Source organism: Pongo abelii, chromosome 11 (assembly GCF_028885655.2).
Source record: "Pongo abelii isolate AG06213 chromosome 11, NHGRI_mPonAbe1-v2.0_pri, whole genome shotgun sequence".
NCBI lineage: Eukaryota > Metazoa > Chordata > Mammalia > Primates > Hominidae > Pongo > Pongo abelii.
Window position 1 is genome coordinate 144,453,238 of NC_071996.2, and position 23,041 is coordinate 144,476,278.

The 23,041-nt window shown below is 50.9% G+C and overlaps 1 protein-coding gene across 4 annotated transcripts in view; it reads right to left on the reverse strand.

The window, feature by feature from the left end:
* The window catches only part of KIF1A (kinesin family member 1A), a 117,335-nt gene extending 94,718 nt beyond the window's left edge, over positions 1-22,617 (reverse strand). For all 4 annotated transcript variants that reach the window (XM_024243249.2, XM_024243247.2, XM_054550130.1 and 1 more), the window contains exons 1-2: positions 22,509-22,617; positions 48-213 (exon numbers count right to left, since the gene is read on the reverse strand). In XM_024243249.2, coding sequence (XP_024099017.1) covers positions 48-153 — 106 coding nt within the window. In that variant the 5' untranslated portion in view covers positions 154-213; positions 22,509-22,617. The remainder of the gene's footprint in view (positions 1-47; positions 214-22,508) is intronic.
* Positions 22,618-23,041: the final 424 nt, after the last annotated feature.

The window sequence follows — 23,041 nt, forward strand, 5'->3', positions numbered from 1 at the left end:
CCCAGCAACCCGTGGCCGACCCCAACATTGTGCAGGCCGATACTCACTGGTGGTGCTTCCAGACATCTGAATGATGCACTTGGAGTCACGGCTCATTTCCCGGGAATTGAAGGGGCGGACCCGCACCGCCACCTTCACCGAAGCCCCGGCCATCTCTGTGGCCTTCGTGGGTCACTCCTTACAGTAGTGGGAGCCCCAGTGTGGGGGGAACACCTTGGAAAAAAGGGAAACATGAATTAGAAACAATATCTGAGGAGGCAGGACAGGCACTCTGGCTGCAGCTGAAGCCAAAGTTCTTCTCCACTCCCCTCCAAAGCCCCCAGCGTGACACATGCATGGGGTGGAATCCACAAGGAGAGGAGGCAGCGCAGATAATTCTAGAAAGCAGGAGCCCAGTGGGACCAGTGGAACCCAGCTTCACAAGCCTGAGGAAGCTGAAACCCAACAAAAGAAACAGAAACACAGCAACCTGGGTGTGAACGTGGATGTGGCCTTCACACCCACGGCAAATCCCCCAAGAAGGGTCTTCCCCTGCGGATGCAGGCCCTGGTGGGCTCCATGCCAGGTCCGTGCAGGCCGCAAGAGCCAGTGCTGGCTCCAGATCGACATGTCAAGGACGCTTTAAAACGGAACAGTGTTCTAGAATGCCCCATCACACCCTCCACACCAAGCGCCAGCTGGTAGCCACATCAGCAGTAGTGTGGTCTCTGAATTAGCAAGAAAGAGAACTTTACTCAGAAATGAAAAGAACAGCACAGACAGCCCTAAGCAATAGGACAAAAGTCAACGTTTTCGGCCCAATTTCCTGCTGGTAATTCACGCAGAAGGTGGAGAGGAACATTCCTGAGCCCCACTGAGGAGGAGCAGCCCACGAGTCATGGGGAATTCGGTACAAGCCAGGACTGGGGGACCAGCCTCAGCCTTGCCTTTACCCCAGCTGTGTGACTTAGCTTCCTGGGCCCCAGTTTACCGTCTGTGAAATGACAGGGTGGTGGTCAGGAACCCCAAAATGATTTGGCCTCTTGGGTGCTGGGACTCTGAGGAAGGCTGATGAAAACTCCCCGCAAAACAGTGACGAAGCAGCCACTGTGAAAGGTCTTTCCAGGCTGACCAGCCAGATGCTGCTGCTTCCCCATGGGACTTGCGGTCTGAACGATGGGGCTCCTGGGCACAGGGACAGGGACAGCCTCGGGACAGAGCTGTTGGTTACAGGAATGGCCAGAGCTCTATGAAACAGAATTCATGCAGCCTGACATGAGAGGTTTTTGCCAATTGCTGTCTAAATGCTCTAGGGTGCCCACTCAGTGGTGAGTCCCACATCACCAGAGGCATCCAAGTAGAGCAAAGGCTAGGAGGTGGCCTCCTTGAAACCCTTCCACACTGACATTCCATGAAAAGGCAACCTTCTGCCTGGTCGTCCCCATCCATAAGTGCCACCCTTGGGAGAATCTGGCAAAAACCCCCGTCCTACAGTGCCCCAGCCTCATAGCTGTGAAGAAGGGACAAGCCCCTCTGGGCTGCCCCTGGAAGCTCCAGGATCAAGAGCAGGAGGGGTCTGTCTGCAGAAGGAAAGGGGGCACAGTGAGCCTGGGACCAGGGCAGATGCTGAACTCCTGGACCCTGCCCAGGCCACTCCCAGGCTCCCCAGAACTCCTCCGCAGAACAGGCTGGATGTGGGGCAGGGCTGTCCCTCAGGCAAACAGCTCTTCCAGAGGCTACAGGGGAGGGGGATGTGCCAGGCCACCCTATGGCTAAGTGGGGACAAGTTCCTGATGTGGCTGGACTCATGCCGCCTACACCACAGCCCCTTAGATCCACAAGGTGCAGCCGCATCTACACTCCAGAGTGCTTCCGCCACTATCTCTTCTCCTCACGGCCAGGAGTGGCCGCCAGCGTGGACGGAGGGATGACATCTGAGAATCTGTGTTTCCTTGTGTTGAAAATCCCCGCACTTTTAAAACTGGAAAAAGTCTTAGGATGTTCCAGCCGGGATGGAGAGAGGAACAGGTGAGCTCACGAGTCCCTGGCTAGAGCACAAATCCCCAGCCGGGATGGAGAGAGGAACAGGCAAGTTCACCAGTCCCTGGCTAGGGCACAAATCCCGCAAGGTTTCTAGGGAGCAATTCTGCAGCACGCCCTGAACTTTAAGAAGGTCTGTATTCTTTGACTCAGTAATCCCAAGTACTGAAATCAGAAATACTGAGAAATTAAGAAAATATTGATGAAAGCAGATATTCCATTCAACAGTGCAAAATTTCCAGTTCTCCCCAAATTTCGCTATATAAATTCAGTGGAATTCCAATAAGCAAAATATTCCAACAGGACATTCAATGGAACTAGGCAGGATAAGAGAATTTTGAAAAATGAGAACAAAGAGGGGAAACATCCCCTATCAGCTATCATATATCCTACAGAGCTACAACGATTTCCAAAGTCTAGAAATGACACATGAACAGACTAAGCATGTCCAAAGCAGACACACACACACACACTAAAGAAAAAGGCAGCAATTTAGGGAATGAGGTAAGATCTGTATGGGACAACTGGCTCTCCCGTATTGAAAAACTAAAGCTATTATAGAACTTGATCTTTAAAATGTAAAAGCATTACAAGGACACAGAGAAGACTCTGTTCTTGGCTCTGGGGTGTGGAATATGCACACCACGAAGCATGGAAGGCGAAGGCGGCTTGGTGGGTGCAGTGGCCAGCAGCCGACCAATGCACAACTCAAGAGGCCCGATACCACGCTGCACTGTGTGTGAAGGAATCAGTGTGTAGCCGCAAGCCAACATTCCAGAGAAGGGGCTGCCAAGACAGGAGCTGGCCTCCGCAGCACAGCCTCCGGGGTGTATTTGCATTCTGCGCACAGGGCAAGAGACTGGGAATCTGGAGTCTTCCCAGACAGAGAGCTGTTGCTGAGGGACGGAGGAAGCTGCAGAGCTTTTGGGCAAAAAGAAACTTGAGAGGCCAAGATTCCAGAAGACAGAGGTGAAGAACTAAGATGAACAAATGCTCAGTCCTTCCCTTAAGACATTTGCCAAATGCTGAGGATATGAGAGGTGAGATTTTAAAAACCCAAGCTGAAAACCAAAGAAGAGTCTTGCACAGTCTCAGGTGGGAAGGAACAAAGATTTGAGTTCAGGGTCCTCCGGGAGGAGAATACCCAGTGATCACACCAGGCTCTGGCTGAAAGCCCAGCAAGGTACGAAACCTAAGAGCAGGGCAGAGCCATAGCTTGGATGAGCCTTATGAAAACTACAACCTGCCCTCACTTGGTTTAATTCGGACTTCAGTCTGGTTGCCTGGGAGAGAAAATGGAAGCCATCTGGAGCCTCTACACTCTTTTATTTTTATTTTTTCAAACCCAGGATAATCTCTGTACTCTGCATTCTTTTAATAGGCAATGTGTGACATCCAATCAAAACTTAGAAGGTATAAAATAAGAAAGGACTCTGATTAAAAACAAAGAGGAAAAATAAAATATAAACACATGAGAAAAAAAAAAGACACATATCTACACATGATCCAGATCTAGGAGTTATTAAACAAGGACTTTAGAACAACCTTGACTAATATATTCAAAATAAGAGCAAAAAGGACAGAGAATATAAATGGAAAATGGAGAATTTTGCCAGAGGACTGGAAACTATAAAAAAAATCAAATGGAAATGCTAGATCTGGAAAACAAAATACCTAAAATTAAGAACTCAAGAGATAGACACAGTTGAAGACAGTGTTAGTAAACTGGAGGACAGGTAATAGAAATACAGAAAATTTAGAACAAAAAGAATAGAAAATATAGACATGAGAGCCAGAAAAGTATATGACACAGTGAAATGGTCAAACATACCTGTAACTGGAATCTAGAAGGAGAAGAAATGGAATGGGGGTGCCATGGTCTGAATGTTTGTGTCCCCTGTTCCCATCCAAATTCTTATGTTGAAATCCTAACCCCCAAAGTGATGACTTTAGGAAGTGGGGCCTTTAGGAGGTGATTAGGTCATGAGGGTGGGGCCTCACAAATGGGATCAGTGCCCTTACGAAAGAAATGCCAGAGACACCCCTCAGCCCCTCCACCACGTGAGAACAGGGCAAGAAGGCGTCTAGGAGCCAGAAAGCAGATCCTCAGCCAATGTGCCTTGCTCTTGAGCTTCCCAGCCCCCAGAACCATGAAAAATAAATTCTCTTATTCACAAGCCACCCTGTTTGTGATATTTTTGTGATATTCAGCAGCTGGAATGGACTGAGACGGGGAGAAGCAATATTTACAAAACTAATGACCATGGATTGTCCAAAGCTGCTGAAGCACATTGATCCACAGGTTCAAGAAGCTCTGCAAACACAAAGCAAGACAAACAAGAAAGTCACACAAGGCAAGCACTGCAACACTGCTAGGACCAAGGATGAAGAGAGAAAGCTTAGTCAGCCAGAAAAAAAAAAAAAGGCATGTAACCTTTAAAGCAGCAAAAATAAGATTGACAACTGACTCCTCAACAGAAATGATAGAAACCAAAAGACAAGATTGCAAGGTTTCAACATGATCATGAAAGAGGTAACAGTAATCATTTATATTCGATCGTCAAGGATACATGTTGTCATTGCTAGGGTAATCATTTAGAAAGTAGAAAACTAATGTATAACTAACAAGTTAATAGAAAAATACCCAAAAAATTAAAATTTATTTTATGAATCCAATAGAAGGCAACGAAGGAGAAAAACAGAATATGAAAAGATAATGTCAAGTGGAAAAGAAAGAGTTAAGATTGCAGATAAAAGGTCAACTCAGTATGAACTAAATACACCAAGTAAAACATCAAAAATTGCCAGACCAGATTTTTATAAATTATATTCTGTTCATAAGAGACTCTACATACAAAGACACAGAGAGGTTGAAAATAAAAGGATGAAAATTTGTGCCTGTTCTATCAGCCACTGAGGAGGAGAAAATATATATCGTACACATTATTTTGTTTATTTATTTTGAGACCAGGTCTCCTGTCTCTGAGACTGGAGTTCAGTGGCATGATCTTAGCTCACAACAGCCTTTACCTCCTAGCCTTAAGCAATCCTCCTGCCTCAGCTTCTCGAGGAGCTGGGACTATGGGCATATATCACCATACCTGGCTAAATTTTTTATTTTGTAGCGATGAGGTTTACTGTGTTAGCCAGGCTGGTCTTGGGCTCCTGGGCCCAAATGATCCTCCCATCTCAGCTCCCCAAAGTGCTGGGATTCCAGGTGTGAGTCACTATGCCCAGCCTCATACATATTCTTTTAAAGTGCACACAGAATGTGTGCTAAAATTTGCCATATGCTGGTCATAAAGCAAACTTCCACAAATATCCATCTTAAATTCAAGTTATAAGGCAGATGTTCTCTGACCACAATATAATTATGCTATACATCAATACCCTCAAAAAAAATCACCTACAAAACAACCCAATTGCTTGGACACTAAGCAATACAATTTTTAAAAACCCGTGGGTCAAAGAAATCATCACACTGGATATTAGAAAATATTTTGAATGAGTGATAATGAAGATACATTTCAAAGCTGTGGCAAAGGTCCTGCAGAACGTAGCTAAAGCCAGACTGACGAGGAAATGCACAGCCTTGGAAGGGCAGCTCCACATCATCCCCAGGTTGGTTCAGACCCTAGTGTCCCCGAGGGAGCTGTGGTTGGCTTGGGAAGACTTTCAGGAGGTCACAAAGGCTTGCCTTGGGAGGGAACCAAGGTTCCGCTCTTGTGAATCAGCTAAATCAGTTTCCACGTGGGTCTGCTTTTCAGCATCCAGAATGTGGCTGCTGAGTGTTCTCTCCTGTTTCATTCTTATGAGAGCGTTTAGGTCTTTTTTTAGTTTACCTTTATCTTTATTTTAGTGGCATTTCAGGAGGGAGAGATGATAAATGGATGAATACCACAAATAGGACATTGAAAAAAAATAAACCAAACACAAAAGGGTAAACATTTTATAATTCTATTTACATAACTGCTAAAACAGGCATGAATTAGCAGAACAAGCACATTAATTCGCAATATACAGCTAAATTTTAAAAACAGCTAAGAGAGTTGAAAAAAATTGGGTATGAGGAACAAAGGCTGCTGATTTTCTAAACAAATTTTATAAAATGCTTGATTGTTCTACACTGTGCTCATACTTAACCTAAAAAGAATCATTTTAAAAATCATTACCAAACAGTTGAGGTAAAATACATAGAAATTCCTCATTTTGGTTGACAAATACTGATATATGTGAATTCAAAAATCAGTTTGCTCATTAAAATTAATATTTCCTGCCCGGATCGGGCGTGGTAGCTCATGCCTGTAATCCCAGCACTTTGGAAGGCCGAGGTGGGTGGATCACAAGGTTAGGAGTTTGAGACCAGCATGGCCAAGACGGTGAAACCCCGTCTCTACTAAAAATACAAAAATTAGCTGGGCATAGTGGTGGGCACCTATAATCCCAGCTATTTGGGAGGCTGACACAGAAGAATCGCTTGAACCTGGGAAGCAGAGGTTGCAGTGAGCCACGATCACGCCACTGCACTCCAGCCTGGGTGACAGAGCGAGACTCCGTCTCAAAAAAATAATAATAATAACAATAATATTTCCCAACAGAGAGCAAAAGGGCTGAATGGAGGCTTCTACCTCTGCAGTATGGTGGGTGAGACACCCTCCATTATAAAGCACCTAGAAATTCAGGATAAATAACAAACATCAGAAGAAAATTAGAGGACTCCTCAGAAGGAAATGAAAAAGAGGAAGAAGGAGATGAAATTAAGGTGGCAACAAAGCTACAGGCATTTGGTGATACCAGAAACCAGAGAATTTGGTTTCACCTGCTGTGGGGGGAATGGGAGGCAGGACCTCAGAGACAGAAAGTGAGGATTGGAACCAAGTCACCACAAAATTGAATCCTTCAAAGCTACAACCTCTGTGAAATGGAAGGCTGGGTAAAAAAAGGGACACGGGGGAATTAATCTGAATGACACCCAGCTCTAGGTGGTGAAAAAGCAAGTGTTACTGAGAATTTAAGGCCACAGGCCTGTCCTCATAAAGTTTGGGTTTCAAATTTACAACACCTGCATGATCAGTGAAATCCAAATTCAAGAAGTTAGCTCAGAGTAGTTCTCAGGAGTTAGCCCCCAAAGCACCTAACAAAGTACACACAAATCCTCCCAGGAGAAGGCTTCCTTTCCCAGGGCCCCAAGATTCCCACAGATGAACATCAGTCAAATGTTAGCTCACAATGAAATATTACCAAACACTTGGAGAAGCAATTCACCATAAGCAAGAGTCACCAAAAAAGGAGAGGAGAGAAGAAGGAAAGGGAAAGGGAAGGGAAGGGAAGGGGAGGGGAGGGGAGGGGAGGGGAGGGGAGGGAAGTGGAGAGGGGAGGGGAGGGAAGTGGAGAGGGGAGGGGAGGGAAGTGGAGAGGGGAGGGGAGGGAAGTGGAGAGGGGAGGGGAGGGAAGTGGGGAGGGAGAGGGGAGGGAGAGGGGAGGGAGAGGGGAGGGAAAGGGGAGAAGAAAGAGAGAGGGAAGAGAGGGATTAGATCCTCAGTGACTTCAGATATTAAAATTGTCAAATATAGATTATAAAAACAAGTTGGCTTAAATGTTCTAAGAAATAAGCAGAAGTGAAAAACAATGGGGTAAAATATGGGAAAGAACCATGCAGAACTTTTAGAAATAAAATGTAATTATTTAAAACTGAAAACTTAGCAGACATGCTAATCGGCAAATTAAATGGAGCTCAACACAGAATTAATGAACTGGAAAATATGTCAGAAAAAAATTACCCAAAATGATCCCAGAAAGAAAAAAAGGGTGAAAATATAAAACCAAAGTTCAGAGTCATGTAATATGGAGGAATTCATTAATTTATCATGACAGGGATTTTAACACACTTCTCACTAATTGGTAGATCAAGCAGATATATAATTAATAAGAGCATAGCATGAATAACACAATAATCATAAATTAATGGACATATGTGCCTCTTGCAGAAAATTAGAGCAACATTCTTTTCCATTACATATGGAACATTTACAATATTTTACCATGTACTAGACCATAAAGCAACTCCCAGTAGCTTTCAAAGACCTGTATCGAATGAATCATGTAATTTGAACACAATTAGACTAAAAATTAATTTTAAAATACTTAAAAACCCATATGCTTAGAAATTTTAAAAATAAACTTCTAAATAACAAACCAAAGGAAAAATCATGATGAAAATACAAAAATACTTATTAAATGGAAATGAAAACACTAATAGCAAAACATGGAGTTTTCATGTTCAGCCATGACAGAGTCCCAGGGACCAGGCTTAACCTCTCACTGTAAACAATAACTAGCAAAGAAGACAAAATATACGAAAATAATGGTGTTCAGACATCGGACAATAGGCAGTGCAGGACTGTGATCCCTGAGAGAAGGCGCACATACTAGGTGAGCCCTATGATCACCCCAAATCTGCCTAGAGGCGGGCACAGCGAGGTGGGACCCAAGCACCTTGGCAGCTTTGACAGGTTGAGAAGATGGTGGTCAGAGTTTGGGTGGGCAGAGGCAGCTGGAGGTTGTGAGTCAGAGTTCTGGAAGAAAGGAGCTGCTCAGTAGAAGTCCAGAAATTTGCACAGGGGTACCCTTGAGTCTTTTCAGAATACTAGTCCATTCCCGGATAATCCAGACACAAAAAGACTGGACTGTTGTAAGCTGAACAATTCTCAAAACTCACACAAGGTAAGGAGACATCTGTGATCCTATCAGCCAGAACAGGGAGTCCTCTTGAGCCTCCACTCCAGATATTCCGTGGAGACCCTGGAGAAGGCATGCCCTAGGTGGGGGACTAAACTATTCCTGCAGGTGGTCTACTCTGGACCAACTCTAGAAAAGCTTAAGAACAGGTCTTGACTGATCAAACTGGTCTTCAAGTAAGTTAAGCACCTGCCAAGACAAAGCCCAACATGCACTAAAGCAAGAAATATAAGAAGTCAGACTCTCTAAAATCTAAAAATCATGTATAGCATCCAATCAAAAATTACTAGACCTGCCAAGAACCAGGAAAATGTGATGCATAACTATGAGAAAAAGTAAGCAATAGAAACATGAATTTTCCTACAATTATTAAACAAATTGATCTAATAGTTTAAAAATCTACCCACAAAAAAAGGCAGCAGATTCAGACGCTTCTTATAGGTGAGTTCCACTATACATTTGTTTAAAAGATAATATCAATCCTATACAAACTCTTTATGAGAATGGAGGAAAGAGAGGGAAACACCCAAAGAATATAAAGTCATCCCTCAGTATCAGAAGGAGATTGGTTCCAGGACCCCCCACAGATACCAAAATCCACAGATGCTCAAGTCCCTCATATGAGCAAGTATAGTATTTCCATTTGACCTACACATCCTCATATATATATATATATATAGAGAGAGAGAGAGAGAGAGAGAGAGAGAGAAAGAGAGAGAGTTTCACTCTTGTTGCTCAGGCTGGAGTGCAATGGTGCGATCTTGGCTCACTGCAACCTCCGCCTCCCAGGTTCAAGTGATTCTCCTGCCTCAGCCTCCCTAGTATGCGCCACTAGGCATGCACCACCATGCCCAACTAATTTTGTATTTTTAGTAGATACGGGGTTTCTCCATGTTGGTCAGGCTGGTCTTGAACTCCCGACCTCAAATGATCTGCCCGCGCTGGCCTCCCAAAGTGCTGGGATTACAGGCATAAGCCACCGCACCCAGCCCCTTCCATATATTTTAAATCATCTCAAGATTAGTTATAATACCTAATACAATGTGAATGCTATGTATTAATAAATAGTTGGTATACTGTATTGTCCAGGTAATAGTGACAAGGGAAAAAAATATTTGTACATGTTCAGTATAGACAAACCATTATTTTTTTCCAGAAATTTTGATCTGGTTGAATTCACAGATGCAGAACCCACGGATATGGAGAGCCAACTGTACTCCTAGCTCATTCATTGATGCTAATAGAATTTTAGCATCAAAGTAAACAAGAAAAAATTGAGAAAGATATTAGACCAGTTTCACTGATGAACATAGGTACAAAAGTCTGAAAAATTAGCAAGAAAATACAGTAACAAATAAAAAAGGCAATGTAGGTAAGCATATTCCAGGAATACCAGTATAGCTTGACATTAGGATAGCTATTATTATAATTTTCAAATTAAAGAAGAAAGAATATGAGGCCCTCAATAGATACTAAAAAAGCATTCCATAATTTTCAAGACTCATTTGTGATAAAATTCTAAGCAATATTAGAATAAAAGAAAACTTTTTTAACCTCATAATAGCTATCTATTAAAAACCTACCCAAACATCACACTTAATGGTAAAATGATAGGAACATTTCCTTTAAATTCAGAAACAAGTCCAGGATGCTTGCTATCTCTACTTCTATTTAACATTGTAGGAGAGGTTCTAGCCAAACCAGTAAGACAGGAAAATAACCAACAACATAATAGGAATTTGAAAGAAAGAAACCAAACTGTCATTATTTGCAGACCATTTGCTCATCTACACATAAATCAAGAGAATCCACAGAAAAATTATTTGAATTAGGAAGGTTCAATAAGGTTGTAGAAATCAAGAACATTCTTATATACCTGATAAAGAATTAAAACATATTTTAAGGTATCTTTTAAAATAATAACCCAGCCTGGCACAGTGACTCACACCTGTAGTCCCAGCTACCATGGAGGCTGAGGTAGAAGGATCACTTGAGCCCAGGAATTCAAGACCAGCCTGAGCAACATAGCAAGACCCATTTCTAAATCAAAAAAAAAAAATTTTTTTTTAATTAGCCAGGAGTAGTGGCAACAACTGTAGTACCAGCTCCTTGAGAGGCTGAGGTAGGAGGATCACTTGAGCTCAGGAGTTCGAGGCTGGGATGAGCTATGATCACACTACTGCACTCCAGGCTGGGTAACAGAGCAAGATCTTCTCTCTAAAAAATAAATAAATAAAATAATAACCCAAACTATAGAGTACCTAGGAATAAATGTTACTAACTTTTTTTTTTTTTTTTTGAGATGGAGTCTCACATTGTCGCCTGGGGTTGGAGTGCAATGGTGCGATCTCGACTCACTGCAACCTCCACCTCCTGCGTTCAAGTGATTCTCCTGCCTCAGCCTCCCGAGTAGTTGGGATTACAGGCGCTCACCACCACGGCCGGCTAATTTTTTGTATTTTTAGTAGAGATGGGGTTTCACTATGTTGGCCAGGCTGGTCTCGAACTCCTGACCTCGTGATCTGCCCACCTCAGCCTCCCAAAGTGCTGGGATTACAGGCATGAGCCACCACTCCCAGCTGTCACTAACTTATTATAAAGAAAATTGTAGAACTTTACTAAAAACATTGCAGAAAATCTAAATAAATGGAGAACTATAACTTATTTGTGGAAAATAAATCTCAATATCTTGAAAACATTTAATTTTACCCAAATTGATTTGAAAACTCAATGTCATTTCATATGAAAACTCAAGTTCTTTTGTGAATCATGACAAGTTGCTTCTAAAAATGTATATGGTAGAGTAAGATGTTAAGAATATCAATAACAAGTCTGAAGAAGAAGAAAAAAAAAAGACCAGAGGGCAGAGGGCAACACGCCCTATGATCTTGAGCCTTGGTAGAAAGCCCTGGTATGAAGTCGGGCTGTGCTGGGACAGGAAGAGGCCACCACGAGTGCAACAGAAGGGACCCCAGGAACAGACCTGCAGAAGCACAGCCCTTTTGACATCTGGGAAAGGTGGCTTTACAGAGCAAGGGGGAGAGGACGGACGACCGAACCAGCGATGGAAGGAACACTGGTTGGCAATATGGAAAATATACCGTTAGATCCCTTTATATGTCAAATAAATTCCATGTGGATTAAAGACCTCTACATTAACAAAAAATGTTTGGAAGAGAATAAAGAAGAGTTGTATCTTCATACTACCCCTAGGGAAGGAATTTTTTTTTTTTTTTTTGAGACAGAGTCTCACTCTGTCGCCCAGGCTGGAGTGCGGTGGTGCAATCTCGGCTCGCTGCAACCTCTGCCACCAGGATTCAAGAGAAATATCTAATGTAAATGACAAGTTGATGGGTGCAGCAAATCAACATGGTACACGTATACCTATGCAACAAACCTGCACGTTGTGCACATGTACCCTAGAACTTAAAGTATAATTAAAAAAAAAAAAAAAAAGAGTTTCTTGTGCCTCAGCCACCCAAGTAACTGGGATTACAGGCATGCGCCATCACATCTATTTTTATTTTTATTTTTATTTTTATTTTTTGTATTCTCAGTAGAGATAGGGTTTTGCCACATTGGCCAGGTTAGTCTCAAGCTCCTGGCCTCAAGTGATCCACCCACCCCGGCCTCCCAAAGCACTGGGATTACAGGTGTGAGCCACCGCGCCCAGACGGAAAGATTTCTTAACCCACGGAAAACACCAAAAGGAAAGTTTGGGTATCAAAAGATATCACTAAAACAGTGACGAGAACCCCACCCACCTGGAGAAGGTAACTGCAACACATACAATTCAGTGAAGGATTGATAAACATAGAGGACAGATAAAAATAAAAATTTACAAAAATCACAAAAGAAAATGGGCAAAAAGATATGAACTGGCAATTTACATGAAAAGATACTCAACCATGATAGTAATTCGGAAACCATATTTTCAAGCTGTATCCACCAGATGGCAACATTTAAAAGTGGGGCACACCAAGCGCTGCCAGAAGGAGGCCACAGGAGCTTTTACAGCTCACCTTGGGAGTGAACGGGTGCCACCACTTTGAAAATAACATGATAACATCTGGAGGGGCCGCAGACCTTGTGCCCCAGCAACTCTGCAAGTAGAGATGCTATACATATTCACAGGTTGAAATATACCCAAATGCAGAATGACTTATCATTACAAAAAGAATGGAGACAGCCCAAATGCCCAGAATCCAAGATGCAGATGAATGCAGAGTCGGCTGCAGCCCCCTTGAAGTTTCAAACACACAAGCAGCACTCCACAGACTCGGGGCGGACGATGACACTCCACGAACGATCAGCACCGAATGCACGGTGCTGGGCATGGAGGGGGTCTAAGGGCCTGGACGCCACCAAGGCCACTCGATGTGCCCGCCACGGTGACGTGGAAGGACCTCCCTCCCGCCAGGCCCCATCTGTCCATCTTCCTCCCCAGGGTGATGTGGGTCGGCCGAGATGCCGGGTGGCGGTGAGCCCTCTGCCAGTGCTACCCTTGGGGAGTAAGTTGGAAATGCCTTATTTTGAAAGCTGATGTGGGCATGTGGCCGTTGGTTGTAACATTCTGTATTCTTTGTTGTATATTTTTGCTACCACATGACACAATTTTTAAAGATGTAACTGTTGGCCGGTTGCAGTGCCTCATGCCTGTAATCCCAGCACTTTGGGAGGCTGAGGTGGGCAGATCACTTGAGGTCAGGAGTTAGAGACCACCCTGGCTTGTAACATGGTGAAACCCTGTCTCTACTAAAAATACAAAAATTAGCTTGGCGTGGTGGCAGGCACCTGTAATCCCAGCTACTTGGGAGGCTGAGGCAGGAGAATCACTTGAACCCAGGAAGCAGAGGTTGCAGTGAGCAGAGATTGCGCCACTGCGCTCCAGCCTGGACTACAGCATGAGACTCCATCTCAAAAAAAAAGAAAAGAAGAAAAGAAAAGAAAAGAGACTATCTTCAAGAAGTTGTTCTGTCAGCCAACCTGAGAGGGAGCCAGGTAGTCCCAAGGGTGGCCAGAGCCTGTGGGCGTGGCTGATGGCAGAAGGCAAAGCTGAGGATGGGGGTCTGACACAGCTGAACCCCTGAGAAGGCGGGGGGTTGCGGGCCACAGTGCCAGACACAGCACACGCCAGATCCCAGGAGAAAGGGCGAGCTCCCCTCAAAGACAGAGAGGGGCACCTCTGGGACAAGTGGGGCAGGAAGTCATCAGAAACAAGAAGCATGAACTGGTCCTGCGTGGTGAGGTCACGCTGGGTGGAGTGGCCAGAGATGAGGGCACAGGCTCAAGGGTGGCAGGGAGGAAGCCAGAGGGGCTGGGATGACTGCTCAGAGGCAAAGAAGAGGCTGAGAAGCTGCTGGCGGCAGGGTGGGGTCTGCGCTGGGGACATAGAGGCAACACCATGGGTGTCTGAGGCTCTGACTAGACCCAGGATGCACCCACGGGAAGTGGGCAGAGAAGATGGCCCGTGGGCAGGAGAGGGAAAGAGGGCTGGGGGATGGTGGCCATCCATGTGGGTATGTGGATGTGGCCAGCCAGCTGTGATGACTCCAGGAAAGGGAGACCATGAGCCCTGAGCCAGGGGCCCCGGGACAGAGGAGAGGGGAACAGAATCCATTCACTTGGTAAAAATGCATGCAGAAGACCCACCGGGCCGCACCGGGCCACGCCCCGCAAGTCACTGCAGGCACAGAGGGCAGGGTGGCCCCAGAGGAACTCCCCTGTTGCTTTGGGGCTCTGGGACCATTTCAGGTTCCTGCCTCACCCTGGGGTGGGGGCATCAGCAGAAAAAGCCAAGTCCCTGTGGAAGGGGGCTGGGGGTGGCACTAAGGCAGATGACAAAGTGTGCCTCAGCTCGAGGAGTGTCCAGGAAAGACCAGGCATGGGGTGACAGTGAGGGGCAGACACAGGCCTGGCACAGGCACTCCCTGCCCAGCTGCTGGAGAGGCCCACGCTGCAGAGCATCGCACAGGCATCCGCCTGGAGCCCAGACGGCCTTCACCTCTGGGTCTGCCTTCACCTCAGGGGTCTGCCTTCACCTCGGGATCTGCCTTCACCTTGGGGAATCCATCTTCACCTGCGGATCCGCCTTCACCTGGGGATCCACCTTCACCTCAGGGATCTGCCTTCACCTCGGGATCTGCCTTCACCTCAGGATCCGCCTTCTCCTCCAGGATCACCCTTCACCTCGGGATCCGCCTTCACCTCAGGATCTGCCTTCACCTCGGGGATCAGCCTTCACCTGGGGATCCACCTTCACCTCAGGGATCCGCCTTCACCTCGGGATCTGCCTTCACCTCAGGATCTGCCTTCACCTCAGGGATCAGCCTTCACCTCAGGGATCAGCCTTCACCTCAGGATCCACCTTCACCTCAGGGATCAGCCTTCACCTCGGGATCCGCCTTCACCTTGGTATCCACCTTCACTTCATGGATCCACCTTCACCTGGGGATCCACCTTCACCTCAGGGATCAGCCTTCACCTCAGGATCCACCTTCACCTCAGGCAGGGATCAGCCTTCACCTCAGGGATCCGCCTTCACCTCTGGGTCCGCCTTCACTTCAAGATCCACCTTCACCTCAGGGATCAGCCTTCACCTCAGGCAGGGATCAGCCTTCACCTTGGGGATCCGCCTTCACCTCAGGGATCCGCCTTCCCCTCGGGGATCTGCCTTCACCTCAAGGCTCCACTTGCTCCCAGTTAGACAAGTGGCCCGCCATGTGCACACCCAGCAGGGCCAGCCCAGAACAAAGCATCGGCATGGGCCACTTCCTAAAACACTGATCCTTCTTGAAGAGTTTGAGAAAAAAACCACAGCGGGTTTTTCTTAGAATTACAACTGATGGTCATAGAGGAGTGTCCTGGCCACCCTGGAGAGTAAGAAGCCCCAGGTCCAATGACTGCAGGCACACTGGTCTCTCTGAGACCCCATGAGATAGGGCCAGAGCCCACCACAGAGCCCCCAACTGCAAAGGGCGTGGGAGAGGCGTTTCCTGGGACCTCAGCCCTGAGTGCCACTTGCAGAGGGCAGGGAAGGGGCAGGGGCTCAGGCTCGGGAACTCCGGTACCTGGTGGAAGGCAGGGGTGAGAAGTGAGGCTAACATGGAAGCCCGCACCCCCAGCCCCACCATCCACCCTCCGAGGGTGGTCACTGCCAGTGCCCCCAGGTGAGCAGCTGAATGGCTTTCTCCATAGCAGGAGTGAAGCCTTCAGTGAGCTGAAGAATGCAGTACCCCTCATTCTGATATGCAGGAGCAGCTTGGTAGCCAGCCCCACCCCTTCACCTAAGCCAGGGCCTGCCATGGACGCCCCACCCTCCATGGACACCCCACCCCAGCTCTGGTTAGAACCACTCCGGGGTGAGCAGCAGCAGCCCTGCCGCTCCCGCCAACGGCCTCCCTAACACATGATGTGCCAATTAATGCCTTCCTCGGGCGTGAGAACAGAGTGTGAAAGGGAAGGACCAGAGCTGCCAGCAGAAAACAGGCCCTGCGGGAAGGACAGGCAAAGCATGGAACAGACGCGAAACAACCGAGCACAACCTCTGTCCACACACCCAGGAGATTCAAGAAGATGCTCATTTTCAAAACAAGGACAGAATGCTATGAGACAGAACAGTTAGAAACGTGAAGATTTTAGAGATGAAAAATGTAAGAGATGAAGTACAAGATTCCAAAAAACCTCTAGAAAAGGCAGTCAAAGGACTTTAGAATATAAACAAGGAGATAGAATATACAAGAGAAAAGCAACCAAACAGACCAACCCATGAATTCAGGGTAAAAGAAAAAATGAAAAGGAGGAAATTAAGAACAAACAGAAGAAGAGACCCTGACTTCAGTGTGAAGGGCCCCCCGAGTGCCAATAAATGCAAACCCCATCCTTACACTCATCAACCTGAAGTTAGAATACCGAGGAAAAGACAGGATCCTAAAAGCTTCCAGGGAGAAAAGACGAGTTGCCAACAAAGCCTGCTCATAAGTGACCTGATGCAGAAAGCCATGGTGACCCTATCCTCAGAGTTCCCAGGAAAACTACTTAGGAACAGAAGCACCCCAGACACTACCACCCAGAGCAAGGACACAGCAAAAACACGCTCACACACCAAAGACTCATGCACCCTTTCAAGGAAGTCACACAAGGATGTGCTCCAGCAAAACAAGACAGGAAACCAAGAAACAAGCAGCTCTAGGGTCCAAGAAACAGAAACTCCAATCCAGGGGACATGGCAAGCAGCTGCCAGAGGCCACTTCTGGAGGTGCCATAAAAGGGAAAAAACCCATTCAAGAAAATAAAAAGGCTGGGTGCGGTGGCTCATACCTACAATCCCAGCACTTTGTGGGGCCGAGGCAGGAGGATTGCTTAAGCCCAGGAATTCAAGACTTGCCTGGGCAACATGGCAAAAACCCGTCTACAAAAAATTAGCCAGGTGTGATGATACATGCCCATAGTCCCAGCTACTCAGGAGGCTGAGATAGGAGGATCACTTGAACCCAGAAGGTTGAGGCTGTGGTGAGCTGTGACTGCATCACTGCACTCCAACCTGGGTGACAGAGTGAGACCCTGTCTCTAAAATAAAATAAAATAAAGATAACCAAGAGCTGGAGAAAATAAAACACCAACCAAGAACATCTAGCCTAAGTACAGAGCTGACGCAAAGGGTGTGGGGCTGTAAGTGTGCTCCTCTGGTCTGCGCCTAGCCCACTGCAGCCACTGCTTGTCCTAGAGCTGCAGCCCTCCCAGGTCCCAAGGACCTGCAGCCATGGTGGGGCCCTGGCCCCAGAAGCAGGAGGAGAATGGGGACCAGATGACACCCAGCAACTGAGGACAGCCCCGCCCCAGCCCCACAGCAGCTCCTCAGGAGCCACACCAATCCATGACCTTGAGCACTGACAGCCCAGCCCTGTCCTGCACCGTCCTGGCTTGAGCTGATGACAGATGGAGAAGGAAACTGAGGCCCACCTGAGGGCTCCTGGCAGGGCTGAGGTGGGGGCAGGAACCCCTTGAGGGCATTCCTGGCACTACCAGCCTCAGGGAAGGGCCCTGCAGGAGCAGTCCGGGGCCATGCGTGTCCCTAGAACTGCATTTCAGGAGCCCCACGGGAGGCCCAGAGGGAAAGGGGTGCCTGTCATTCCTGAGCCAGGCTCAGGAATCCGTAGGTTCTGAACAAGAGACACTGAGACCCAAGGACACCCCAACCCCTGAGAGGGTGGCCAAAGCTCACCCTGGACTCTACCAGGAAATGCAGTACCTGGGCTAAAACAACCAGCTCAGCCACGGAAGAGCGCTGACTGAGTCCTCACTCTGTGTGAGGCACTGTGCTGGCCCTCATGGGGGTGGGAGAAGTGGGGGGCAATGGGGGTGGAGGAGAAAGTGGAGGGACGAGCAGAAAGCACTATAGGAGCTACCATCCTCGGAGTCCCAGGTCCTCTCTTTACAAGCCACATGGGCTTCTCAGGAGCCTCAGTCTCCATACCTGGAAAATGGGAACACCACCACCTGGCTCAGTGGGGTCCGAGCCAAGTGGTGCTGTTCTCATTGCTCAGGTGTGGAGTGGCATGGGATAAAGGGAAGTACATGAGGTGCACAGTGCAGGCTATGCCCAATCAGTGTTCCCTGTCTTCTTCCCCACCCCTGGAAACCTATGGTTGTGGAGGGGGTGCCACTCTGAGGGGTAGGAGTGACAGCAGGCATCATGGCAGAGGCAGCATTTGAGGGGGGCCTAAAACCTAATGTGGAGGTTGAGTAGAAAGTATAGAGAAGAAACCAGGCAAGAACAAAGACAGGGACAAGGGATGCAGAGTGTGTGTGTGTGTGTGTGTGTGTGTGTATCTGCATGCATGAATGTGTGTATGCATGCATGCATGAGCATGTATGTGTATGTCTGTGTGAATGTATGTGTGGGTACGTGAGTGTGCATGAGCATGTATGTGTGTGTATGAGTGTCTGTGTGTGTGAATGTATGTGTGGGTGTGTGTGTGCATGTGTGTGCAATGTGTGTGTATGTGTATATGCATGTGGACCTGTGTGTGTTCGAGTGGATGCATGTGACTATGACTGTGTGTGGCCAGGTGACTGCTCTGTCCCCCTCCAGGGCACTGTGGGGAGGGGTGAGGAATAAACACGAGGATGCCTGGACAGCCAGGCACTGGCCTGCCCTCCCTAGACCCCAGGGCGTCCTGAAATCTGGCAGGGATGGCAAGCGGGAGGGACCCCCAAAGGCCATCTGAATCCCCAGGCTCTGTGGCAGCCAGGGCTGGGCCTGCCCAGACCGCAAGGCCTGGGATTAGGAGATTAAATCCAGGGTGAGGAGGCTTTAGAGAGGCAGCAGCCCCTCCTACTCAGATTCCGGCAACCCCAGCCTCTGAGTCCCACATCCAGGTCCCACATCCACACATCTGGATCAGTCTCTACAATGCACTAGGCCTGCAGGAGGCCAAAGCCGGCAGGATGGGCTGGGAAGGAGCAGGAGAAGTCAGGAGGCTCAGCCTCCACCTGCTGCTGACCTTGACTGTGCCCTCTGCCCCACAGCATTCCCAAAGGCAGCATGTGGGCCAAGCCCAGCCGGCTGTTCCCTGGGTTCTTGAGGCCCTGGGGGTGGGGGCACTGGGGTGGCGAGAGGCCAGCCAGGCTGAGGGTGGGGATCCCAGTGGGGCTCAGGAGCTAAAGAGCAAGTTGGCTTCGTCAGGTGGGGCCACTGTGTCCCTGCCTCTGCCCAGGTGCCATGCCAAAGGACTGGGATACAAAGCTCTGGGATCCCAAACCCTCCTATAGCAGGGATGGGCCTATGGCCGGAGGCTACCACCTAAGGGGCAGAAGCCGGCAAGGACGCAGGCCCATTGCTGCCTGGCTGTGTCCCTGGGTACCCTGGCCACCCATGGACAGGTTCGGGGCAGGGTGTGGCCCAGCCCCCCGTGGTTCTCAGAGACGCTCCTGGGCATGGAGTGGGTGATGGGCAGTGGGAGGTGACACCTTGAGTCCCTTTGGCCACCCATATTGCGGGTGGTGAGCCACATCCTTTAGGCCTAAGAACACTGAATGTGGCAATGACATAGAGAGGTCCCCAGACTCTGCAGGCAGACAACCACGTGCTCGTCCTACCAACCAAAGCCACCCAGAGACCCAGGTCCACTACTCTCCACCCGTGGTAGCAGCTCAGGCCCCTCCCAGCTCACTGATAGATGTGAACGGATGGTCTCAGGCCTGACGGGATTGGCCAGCTAGGCACGTGCAGGGCTCAGTAAATCCCAATGACCTAATGCTGGTAGCCCCTCCATAGATCCCAATCCGGTAGGACCAGGGCTCTGTGGGAACGTGTCCCTGCCCGTCCCTGCCACGCCCAGTTCACCTGCTTTGGCTGGCCCGGCTGAGTGGCCTGAAGAGATGCCCTCAGGCTCCTCCAGGGCCTCCTCCTCCAGCCCACATCTCCCCCTCCACCTTTCACAAATCCCACAGGAGGACTGCCCTACCCTACTCCCAAAGGACATGGTGGGCCCAAGGTCAGCAGTCATGACATCAGTGAGGACTGCGGGGCACAGGCTGGGCGGCCGGGCAGTGGCCCCAGTTTGAATCCTGATTCAGCCAATCATCATCCCTGGGCTTTGGGCAGAACTCCAGGCTCCACCTGTTTGTGGCTGGCCGGCCGGAGCCCCAGATGGGGCAGTCTGTGGGACATTCCAGTGGGGAAGGGGGAAAGGAGGCACCCAGGGGAGCAGCACCCGGCTGGGAGCAGGGCTGGCACACAGCAGACATCTTGCAGGCCCTCACCACAGGGGACTTCCCTGGGCCTGGGCCGGGACCCCTGCCTTGACACCTGATTCCAGCCTCTGTCCACCCTGCGGACCTGCCCGGGGAGGACACCTGCAGGGCCGCAGATCCATCTGCAGCCGGAGTGAAGCTGTTCATCTGGGCCCTGCCTTGGACCCAACGCCCTCCCGAGACTTCACCCCCGGTAAAGGCTGCCCTCCTCCGACCCCACGCTGGGCCCCTCAGCCAGCAGCCTTACCGCATCCCTCCCGCATCCCTCCGGTCCAGAGGGTTCCTGGGTCTTGACTCCAACCACTCCATCAACCAAACAAGGAACCGCTCTAAATAGACGGTGTGTGTTCAGTGCAAGGGCAGACCTGAATCCTGGCCCTGGCCCATCCCACACCCTGCACCGCAAGCTCCACATCTGCCCCACTCCTGACTGCCCCACTCCACAGCCCGGCTAAGGCTGGTGGCCAACCACACCTGCAAAATGGCCGCCGCAGGTGCAGCCCCAACCCCCACGTGGACCCCAGAGCTTCCCTTCAAAACCTCTGCTGCCTTCTCACACCACGAGGGTGCTGGCATGGCTTCCCTGGCAAAGGCCCCGCCAGCCTGAGTGCGACCGGGTGTTCCGCAGAGCCAAGCACGGTGTCGCGCTGTGCGTCCCCAGGGTGAGGCCAGTGCCAGCCCTGCGCGGCAGGGGCCTCTCCGCACCGCCTCCTCTCCGCAGCCGCAAGATCCAATCCGCTTGCCCTGGCAGGCCTTTAATTCCGGCAATGCAGGCACCCCTTCGAAAGGGCTGCCGCCTGGGGAAGGGGGTCCTCCAGTCTCTGGGGGAAAGTCCCTATTCCCGGGGACGTGGGCGCGCATCGGGTCCGCGCCGGGCGACGTCGCGCTCGCGCCCAGCAGGCCCCATGACTTGGCATTCCCTCCTTCCCCTCCCCCTCCCGCCCCTGCGGCCGGCAGGGCCCCCCCAACCCCACCTACCCGCGCCCAGCGCCCCGCTCCTGCGGACCCTCCCTCCCGGTGGGGATGCTGCCCCGGCCCTTCCCAGCGAGAGGGCTGTGCCGCTGGTTTCGGGGAAGTCAGCGTGAGGGGCGGCTTAAAGCGGGAGTGCGAAGGTCTTCGCGGCCACTGTTCCTTCGTGTCATCTTAGCCCGGGCGCCGGGGGCGCGCCGCCAGCCTAGACCCTGCGGCCCCGCAGCCCCTCCCTCGCCGCCGGGCCACACCTGTTACAGGGGCGCTGGCTGCTGAGACGCAGGCAGTGCTCGCCGGCGGCCCCTCCCAGGTGCTGGGTCTTTCTGGAAGGGAGCTGGGGTCTCTGGCGTGGGAGGGAGTGATGGGCAGCCCGGCGGTGCAACGAAGCGGGTAGCCAGGCCCCAACGCCGCAGCCCCCGCCCCGCCCGCCTGTTTTGCTCCCGGCTCCAGCATCCGCCCTCCCCCACCCCGAGAACCAGAGCAGCTGCCCGCGCCCGGCCGCCCTGCGCGCTCTCCCCGCTGGCCGAGGCTCTGCAGCCGAGCACCCTCCCAGGTGCGGCGTCAGCGTCCTCAGCCCCGCTCTCCATCCCTCCCCTCCCCCGCCGTCTGGGCGCAGCCCCTCCCGCAGCCCCGCCGGTGGCTCCTCTCCAGGGAAGCGGAATAGCCGGGGAAGGGCGGGGATATCCGGATCCCGCCGGCCGGGCGAGCCCTCCCGAGGGCGACCCCCGCCCGCCTAAGCCGAGGGTCCCGCTGCAGCCGAGATCGTGGCAAAGGGACCTTTTCCAGCGGCACCTGAAGGGCGGACACCCCTGAATTTCCCCCATTGTTCTCTGCGGAGATGGAGGAAGGTCTGCAAGTGAAGGGGCCTCGCAGTGCCTGCGCTTTGGGCGGCAACAAGGGCGCGGGGCCGGAGCTCCCCGCCCTGGGCGCAGTGGGTGCAGGTGCGGGATGCGGGCGCGGGCCGCCGGGCGCAGGTGCGGGGCGAGAGGCGCGGGCGCGGGAGGCCGGGCGGGCGGCGGCCTTACCTCTCCGGCGTCACTGGCGGCGGCCCCGCATGGACACTGGCATGGGCGCGGGCTCCCGAGCCCGGAGCTGCTGCCGCTCCCGGCTGCTCTGCGCTGTGACGGCGCCGCCGCGTGACGGGCTGCGCGCCCCCGGCCCGGCCCGCCCCGCGCCCCTCCCGAGGCGCTGGTTGGCTGCGCGCGGCGTCCGAGCTCCAGTCGCCAGCTGGTTTGTCGCGCGGGGAGAGGGACGAGCGACGCGGCCGCCGCGGGGATGGGGCTGGGGACGGAGGGGGCCGGGGCCGGGCTGTGACGTCACCGCTGACACCGCGGCGGGCCCCGCGGAGGGTGGGGGACGGACACCCGGCTCGGACGCGGCATCCCCTCCCCCGGCGCGCCCCCGAGACCTCGCGGGGGAGGGACCCGGCGGCGCCCAGTCCCGAAGCCCCGCGTGCACCTGAACTTGCCTGCGGACCCCTCGCCGGGCCCTCCCCCACCCTGGCCCCTTTCGAGTGAAATCGTAAAACGTCCACCTGCCCCCGCTCTGAGCCAGCGAC